At 46.3% G+C, this 9,267-nt stretch overlaps 1 protein-coding gene across 1 annotated transcript in view; it reads right to left on the bottom strand.

Moving 5' to 3' along the window:
• Positions 1-1,988: 1,988 nt before the first annotated feature.
• The window catches only part of LOC147747717 (complement factor H-related protein 2-like), a 297,443-nt gene continuing 290,164 nt past the window's right edge, over positions 1,989-9,267 (bottom strand). The window contains exon 6 of the mRNA XM_086926053.1: positions 1,989-2,339. Within this exon, the coding sequence (XP_086782179.1) occupies positions 2,328-2,339 (12 nt within the window). The 3' untranslated portion in view covers positions 1,989-2,327. The remainder of the gene's footprint in view (positions 2,340-9,267) is intronic.

The raw sequence follows: 9,267 nt of genomic DNA, 5'->3' as shown, positions 1-9,267 counted from the left end.
CAAATAACTATCATGAATAAGTGGAAGTTCTGGTGTATTGACAAGTGAATGTAAGTAGTGATTGTACAGACGGCTGTACTAACCTTGATAGCAGCTCCCAAATCGACCTTAGGGATATTGCAAAGTCTTACGTTTTTACTATCACTGAAAAAAGAATTGTAATGGGTGCAACATGTGTGTAAAGGGGAAAGGCTCATAAGCGCCTCTGATGTGTACATTAGCACGGTGCTGTGTTTACTCAGTCTGCTAGTGTCTCACTTACATTGTCTCACTTACATACTGTGCTATGTCTCTGTTGACAGGAGAAAACGTACAGAATATACGATGCTCCCATTTTTTTTAAATTATTAACAAAGAATCTTCAATTTTCAAAGAAAGTGGAGAATGACCCTCTAAGAGTGCCACCTCTTCATATCACAGAGCTTTTTATATAATGTATAGGATTGGCAACCATACGAAGGGAAGCCCTTCCACAAAGATACCACGGGGCAGATGTACAAGCCCTGTACGCCACATTTGCGCCGCTGTTGCGTCACTTTTGTGATGCAGCGGCGCGCAAAGCCAGCGCCATGCTGCGGGGTATTTACAACGTGACGCATCTGGGAGAGGCATCACATTGTAAAGCTCTGTGCCACATGTGGGCGTTCCAGCACAGGAATGCCTCCTAAAAGTGGCTGCGTGAAATCTACAAGATTTCACTCAGTCACTTTTAAGGCCATGCTGCCTCAAAACCCTGCGCCTGCTTGAAGTAGGCGTAAGGATTGATGCAGCATGTTAGGCATAGGGGCATCCCAAGCCTTGCTGGAGCTGCGTAGCGCTTGCGACACGACTCCAGCAATGCGTCACCTTTATGGCAGCAGATGCGTCACACATCTGTTTATTCTTGCCCCATGGTGCGACGCATTGTAAATGCGGCGAATCCATGGTGGCGCAAGAGGAGTCTGCCGTGACACACAATAACTGTTGCATTCCTGCTGATATGCAGGGATGCACCAGTTATTGTAAATCTGCCCCCATGCCATTAGTCTTGAAGCATACCACAGAGACATTCACATAGAGGATTACTCTGGCCTCTCATTCACCTTTGACGTTTGTGACCTCATCGGGGGAATTCAGAAAAATCGGATGCCTGGAGAAGCTCGCCTATAAACTTTCCCTGTTCATTAGTGAGCCACATTACGGTCCCCTACACTCTGGATCCAAAAGCTTGTGAATGATCTAAGGCTTACCAAACTGGGTCAACAAAAATATAGGAGTAAAACTTTATGAAAAATAGTGCATGGCTCTGTGGAGTAACGTGGGAGGCATGATGCTAGGGGAGAAGGAACATCCAAATGGCAAACTTTCATTTTGGCAAAGTCTCTGTATGTCCTCTAAAGGAACTGTACTGGCAGCAGACCTACTAGGTGGCCGAACATGTTGGCAACCTAATGACCCTCTTCCCAAATCTATTGGTCTGTGCCACTCTCCACAAAATGCACTCCTCGGTGCTTCTGCAGTGGTGGGAGGCAGGAACTCCCACTGGCTCAAATAAACTAGTACTCGTCTTTGCAACTACTGGGAGCCATTGAACCTCTGGAACCCGCTTGGCATGACTCTGTCCTGGGATATTATATTGAGAGACAATACCATAGCATTAGATACTCTCAGCTGGAACCATCCCCAAAGGATTGCCTCACACATTAGGAAACGCTGTCCCCCAGACACACCTCAGCATTCCCCCTCAGTTTCCTTGACATTCCAACTCACACATAGTGCACGTTAACTGTAACACCTTCCTAGTCTCCCCTACATCCTCCTGCTGCCCTTAGGCGCCTACAGCTGGCTCACACCCTCCAGGCTCTGTACAGAGCACTTCCACCCTCCTAATACAGACTCTCACCTTTGACCTGACACAGTATGCACTCTTACTCATCTGGGAGAGGGACCCTAATAGGTACATTTAGTACATTTCAGTGTGCACCCCATGTCGGAAAAATAATCACTACTTGAATGATTTATGTTTATTTGGTGACACAGACAAATAAAACGAAGGATTAAAAGTTTAAAATATGATTCAAGAGAAAATGCCCAATTGTAACTATCAACTAATTTACAAGTTTATATCTTAATGCTTTCTTCTTATAAAAACGTGAATGTGGTTTGAAGAGCAAAACACTCGCGTATTTGGAGGCTGTAGAGGCAACAATTAAGCACTAGACTGTTGAACTTGGCTGTAGGTCACAGGATGTGCTCATCTGAAAGCGGTGTGATGAAAGGCTTGCTTTTTTCTTCAGAATCGTACAGGTCGATAAATCAGGATTCTCATTTTCTTCATTAGGCTATTTTTAAGTTCTGGCCTGAAACACAAAAAAACATTAATAAGTAGGTTACTTTATCAACAAACAAATACCATCACAGCTTTATCATAACATATTTTTCGAAAAAGAACATATGGCACTCTAGCATGCACAATGGTGTTACTTACAAATGGAACCATTTAAAAGCGTGAGAAGGGGGAATGCCCCAGAGCCAAAGATGGCAGATACCTAACTCCGCTTCTCCCCACTCAAGTCCTGAATACCCACTCGAGTCCCGAGTCCTCCAGTAATAAGCACCAGGAAGGACCCATCTGACTGGGGTGCAGTGGTGCATTAGTGAAATCCTATCTGCAGCCTGAGGGTGGAGCCGCTGGAGGACACTGGGTTGTTCCCTAGGCGTATCCTCGGGTGTAGACTGCGAGGCACTGACAAGATGGAAGCCACTGGCATGTAGGGCTAGAACTGATGGGTTCTCCCTAAGGCAGAATGTTCGAGACTATCCTAAGATGGCTCCTGGGGTGTGCCTGCAGAGATAGAGGTGACCCTACTGTCTAGTGGGGGGGGGTCACTCAATAGACGCCATGCCATAAAGACATGGTTGAGCCCGAAAAGTGTCCCGCCCTGTTACACACTGATGTGAACTTAAGGTTCATTCCATAGGCAGTCACGGGACTTGGGTGGCCCATCTGATAAAGGCAGATACTTGTAAGAGCTGCTTGGCTTCCCAAGGAGACACCAGGGCAAAGGCAGCACTAGGTGGCTAGCAGTATTCCCTGTACCTCGGAGTCCCTTTCCTTGATCACCTTTCTATCATCTGGCAGATATATAGCAGTCTAGGCTTGTCCTCAAAGTATGAAGGGTTACTGAGGGAATACCACTGAGTCCTGCATCATTTCTTTTGTCATTGATCCACAAGATCTGCAGCTGGTATTCTTTGGAGGAGGTATGTCTTGCAGTATCATCTGACCTAACCTTCTTCTCGACAACACGTTACAGGCATTTGCAGCATGACAACTTCTTTCAGGATAAATTGGGATGCCACATAAAACTGCTAACATGAGGAAGATCTACCCTGTAACTCACAATTCGTATTTCCTCTCTGCATGATTTGCTCCTTCTAAGTTTACCTACTAGTTTAGGAACACTTGCGCTCCGAGAAAGCTATTAAATGGAGACCTAGACAGCCAGACAAAACTCTCTCAGCTTGTCAACCAAATGGAGCTGAGACCTGCACCGTGGAAACCATGGACCAGATGTAGGTAAAGTACATTTACCGATTCTAAAATACAAAATTTTACTGATTCGGTATTTTAGAATCGGTAAATGCTATGTAGAAAAGAAATCGGTAAAAATTACCGAATCGATAAGATTCAGTATTTACTGAATAGGTATTTACTGATTCGGTAATTGCCATTCATTCCAATGTGCCTGGAGGCCCATAGGAATGAATGGCAATTACCGAATTGGTAAATACAGATTCGGTAAAATGGGGGACACATACAAGAGTGCCAGGGTGTCACTTTGACAGCCTGTTGCACCCCTGAATCGTGCTTGTGTGCAGATGTGGCAGACATACATGCCCTTAGGGCATGTATGTCTGCCATACATGCCCTAGGGCATGTATGCATGCCACATAGCACAGTTGAAAATGCACTGATTTGCATAGTTGGTGGTAAATAACGAATCCTAAAATGGGAAAAGCACTCATTTGAGTGTTTCCTACATTTCAAATTCGGTAATTTACCAATTCGGTATTTTAAGGAATAGGTAATTTACAGATTTCCTTAAAAAACCGAATCGGTAAATTACCGAATTTGCAATTTAGGCCACCTACATCCCAAATGCCCAATACCGGTCGGTAACGGCCAAAATTTGGTCATTTCGGCCATTACCGACCGGTACTGGGCCACCTACATCTGGCCCCATGTGACAAAACCCTAGATTCATCCAAGTCATTGGGTCGGATCTATACTACAGATCTCATCAGAAAAATGAAGCTTTACTCAAAGGCAGATAGAGGCCCCATAGTGAACTTGCGAGAGGACCCATATCAAAATGACATGAGAAAGTGCCTTAACAACTTTGCACACATTTGACGAATCTCCGTGAAACTTTCTCGACCTATTGCACTCTTTACATTGGTGGAGGATGGATACTTTTGCGGTGTTTAGTCAATGTATACAAAAAAAAAGGGTGGTCCCTAAACAGGTTTTGATACCAATGCATTTTACATAGACTTTTTTTATTTGATGTAGCAGTAAAACGGCCAAATGGATTGTAATGAAATTTCACAGCAATGTAAATTTGACTATGTAGATGATCCTGTTGATAGATGTGTAGCACAATACTACTAAAAGTAGCAAGGAAGCCCAAAAGAAATAACATAGACCGCATATGTTTAATACATGAACAACTAAAAGACACATTTATAGTCACATGAGTATGTAAACCAAGAAACAAATACACAACAAATACAAAAGAAGAAAATTAAGAAGTCACATTAAGAACCAGAATACCATCATGGGGGATTGGATTTCCAGTTACAAATGTGACGGATATGCCGTCCGATATATTACAATTTCCTAAGGCAGTAATGGAATTGTAATTCAGAGGACAGGATATCCATCATGTTTGTGAAGGAGTAACCTTGTCCTCCAATATCGTAATCAGGCCCTAAATCTCATTGCCACTCTCTTTTGTGATAGTTAGGATTCCCAGAGATTGGAATTCCACAGATTTTTGCTACCTAATCATTTTTTACTCAATTGTCGAATCACCCCATAGTTTCCTATAGCAATGTTCTACATTTTGTGATGATGTATACATTTTAAATGAATTGTTAAGGGGTTTCAAAGATTAAAGGGGGACCCAAAACAACATTTTCCACCAAAGAATATTCCATAGAATATTGCATTTGATGTAGCGCAAAAACAGAGGAACGGATTTACATTACATTTAGCAGAATGATATATTATGGTGTGGAGAGGACTATTTTTTGGTACTGCTGGTAATTAGGGTAAGTGTTTTATAAGCTATAAGGCATTTAAACGTAGGTACGTCTGTGACTGTGGACCTATTATAGAATTTCTCAATATTTTATGAGTGTACTGCATTACCTGATGATGACAGGTTATTATCTAATTGGCTAAAGACTGCCTTTACAAAAGTTTAATGCAAAAAGAAAAAATGATGGACAGAATGTTGAACAATATCAAACATTCACCCCAGTACAGAACCCAGGCCTAAATCCATTGTGTTTTTTGCTGCCAATGGTATTCCAGTTTGTTAGACCTGACATCATTGGCTTGAGTCTCTCCTCCATTTTTTCTGTTTGCCTCTACTGTTTTACGATGTTTTGCTGGTATATGCTTTGGGCGCGGTGCCACTGCTGATCAGTGCCACAGCGCAAGTGCTCCCTATGTTAAAATTGATGTATCTATTGTATCCATGTTTGGCTTATTTGGTTTACTATCAGTCCCTAGTCTAGTGCACCAGGAGTGCCGGGGCTTGTAAATACAAATGTCGCTCGTGGGCTTGCAGCACGTGTTGTGCCACCCACAGGAGCGGCCTCGTAAAAGAATGTCTACGGGTCGGTCATTGCGAGACCCACGTGCAGTCTGGTACTGTCGCGTAGGCTGCGCAAGTATACCTACTTGCCAGCCCCTCAAACCTTCCCTTGACTTCATGTTATCACCCCTATGGTAGGCCCACGGGCAGGGTGCATTGTAAGTATAAGGTAGGACATGCCTGACCAAGTTGGCATGTCCTGATAGTGAATTACCGCCATCTTCGTTCTTCACTATTGCAAGGTAGCCTGCTCTCCATTAGTTAGAATGGGCCGCCGGGATTATTAATGCTATGATCCTAGCTGGCTCGGGGAGCATGGTGCAATGTCGAGTTTGGTATCCCTGAACTCGGGGTTTAATTACGCATCCGTTGGTGTGGATGGTTTTTGGACTCTGGGTTCGAAAATAGCACTTTTAGAAAGTATCTATTTTCTTGTCTAACCATATCTGGTTTCTGCTGGTCTTGCGTGTGTGTGACAGGAGCTGGGTGGCTCCACAGGTCTGGATGAGTCAGTGTGGGATGAGTGGGACATTTACGTTGAGAGTAGGGGGAGAGTAGTTGTTGATAGCCTGCCTTGCCTGATACAATGCTGGCTCCACCTCCTGCCAAGCGGCTGATGGCTCTGTGCCTGCCATGGACGATCCTAGCCCCACCTCCCACCAGGAGGCCGATAGCTCTGCTCCTGCCAGTGTTATGTTATGTTATGTTATGTTATGCTGGTTTTTTGTATAGCGCACGGCTACTCAGAGAGTGTCCCGGCGCTTTGGTTGCACACCTATCTCATAACACAACAAGAGAGTAGAGAAATAAAAAACGGAAGATCCAGAAAAGAAAGAAAAACAGAACCCAGGAAGCAGCTAAGAGGTGAAAAGCCAAGTTTTGAGCCCTTTCCTAAAAGCCAGTAGGTTAGACGTGCTGCGTAGCGCCACTGGCAACATGTTCCAGAGCTGGGGGGCTAACAATCTGAAGGAACGGCCTCCAATACGTGCCCTTTTGACACGAGGAACATTGGCAAGGTACAAGGACCCTGACCTCAAGGACCTGGCTGGATGATAAAAAGCCAGCCTTTTTTTAAGGTATTTCGCTCCAGTGGCATGCAGAGCCTTATGCGCCAACGTCAAGGCCTTAAAGATTATCCGCTTCCGGATGGGAAGCCAGTGCAGTACCTGCAGGAGGCCCGAGGCTCTAGCACGGCGGGATAGTCCAAAGATAGCCCGTGCTGCCGAGTTCTGGACCACCTGTAGCCGTTGAAGCAGATATTCCGGCAGGCCAAGATAGAGAATGTTCGCATAGTCAATTCGCGAGCCAATTATTGCCTGCACTGTGATCTTCCTGTGCTCCTCTGATAGTAAAGGGAGAAACTTACGCAACATCCGGAGCAGGCCGAAACACGTGCCGGTAAGGCCGATTATCTGGGAGCGCAGTGTGAGGCCATTGTCGATCTTAATCCCAAGGTTTTTCGCCACCTGGGAAGAACTTGCTGGTGGGAACATGTTCTCCGGCCACCATACCTTCCAGTCCGGATCTACACTGCACCCAAAGAAGAGGACCTCGGATTTATCCGAGTTGCACTTGAGGCTGTTATGTTGGAACCACTGAAACACAGCCTCAAGGCAACCCCGGATCCTCTCTCCGTTGAAGTCCGCACCCCTCTCACAGGTGAAGAGGAGCTGGGTATCGTCAGCGTAAGAAACGATCTGAGCCCCGAAAGACTCAGCCAGAGCCGCCAGAGGGGTCATGAAGATGTTGAAAAGGGTCGGGCTCAATACTGAGCCCTGAGGGACCCCGACACCCAGTGGCGCCATCTCGGCGGAGCAGGCAGAGGCCCAGACCATTTGTCGACGGCCCGTCAGAAAAGAACGAAACCAGTTGAGCACCGTCCCCCTAAGACCGATCTCAAAAAGTCTTGCGAGGAGACCCTCGTGGGGGACGGTGTCAAAGGCCGCCGACAGGTCTAACATCACCAGCATATCAATGCTGGCTCCACCTCCTGCTGGGCGTCTGAGGACCCAGCCCTGCTCAGTGAATAGGCCAGGTGCTTCTGCCTGGCTCCGCCCACAACAGACCCAGGATGTTGGGAAATCCCCGGCATGGACAAAGGGATCAAAGCCGGAAAGGGGTATAAGAGAAGGACCCCTGAACCAAGAATTTAGATCACTTCTGACAAGGAACCCTGTAACCAAGGACAAGAGGCCTGCTGATCTAAGGACTGCCTACCCCTTCTGCCAGTGTGCTGTTGTTGGGGGAATCCTGCAGTGCTTCTTTATTTTCGCCAAGGAACCTGGAGAGAGGAACTGTGTGTGTACTCTCACGCTTGCTAAGAAAATCTCCAAGGACTGGAAGAGTGCCAGTCTCCTGCCGAAGTCACAGGGCTAAAGGACTTCATCTGCTAAAGTGCTCTTTGCTGGAAGCGTGCATCCAGCACCTCTGAAAGAACCAGCAATCACGACGACCGGACGCCGGGCCCGACCGACGCCAGCAGCGACGCCAGCAGCAACGCCAGTGAGTGGGAGTACGGCTCTAGCTCCAGAGGACCTCGTGTCTGCACCGCTTCTGATCGCATCACCTGTGTGCCCCCTCGACGCCGTGAGCGCTGCTCACTCTGTGCAACCGCATCATCGACGACGCCTGCTGAGGCCTGATCGACACCGAAGACACGACGCCGGATTGCTCGACGCCGCTGATCATCGTGTGCTTCATTTTCCTAAAGGTACTGTGTTGTTGGGGGTCCGTGTGACTCCGGGCTCGACGTAGCGCTCCTCGCGGTCGACACCGAACCTTTGGATTAACTTTGCCTCGACGTCGTGTAGCCCCCGTGTTGGTTACCCTGTTGCTAAGAACTGTATTGCCAAGAAGAAGATTTGCTTTGATACTAAAGACTTTTGTGCTAAAGAAGAAACTACCTTTGAACTATCCTTTTTCCTTCCCAACGTATTTATTCCGATTGTGTGCAGTTTGTCGTTATCTGGTCTTGTGCTAAGCCTTATATAAAAATACTTATTTTTATAATACTACTGTGTCGTGTCCATTCGTAGTGTATTCACGGTATTACTGTATGTGGTCATAATTGCTTAACACACAGCCTCTGAGATAAGCCTGTTCTGCTCTGCCAAGCTACCAAGGGGGTGAGCAGGGGTTATCGAAGGGTGTGATCCCCTTGCTCTGACTAGAAAAGGAGTGTCCCTATTTGTCAGAAGTGTATACCTCTGCCAACTAGAGACAGCCGGTTCTAACATTGGATGCAGCGGTGAGGATTTGGACCTTGCATTTATGACCCACGTACAGCGATTAGTGTGCGCTACATAGTGAAAGCAGACCATAACGCAGTCACAATCTAATTGGGGAGGATCCTATTTTTGTTCTCCGCTTTTCTGAAACTTGATTTTTTGAACACTGCCAG

The sequence above is a fragment of the Lissotriton vulgaris genome, chromosome 1_1 (assembly GCF_964263255.1).
Source record: "Lissotriton vulgaris chromosome 1_1, aLisVul1.2, whole genome shotgun sequence".
NCBI classification, from domain to species: domain Eukaryota; kingdom Metazoa; phylum Chordata; class Amphibia; order Caudata; family Salamandridae; genus Lissotriton; species Lissotriton vulgaris.
This window is presented reverse-complemented; position numbering and strand designations above follow the sequence as displayed.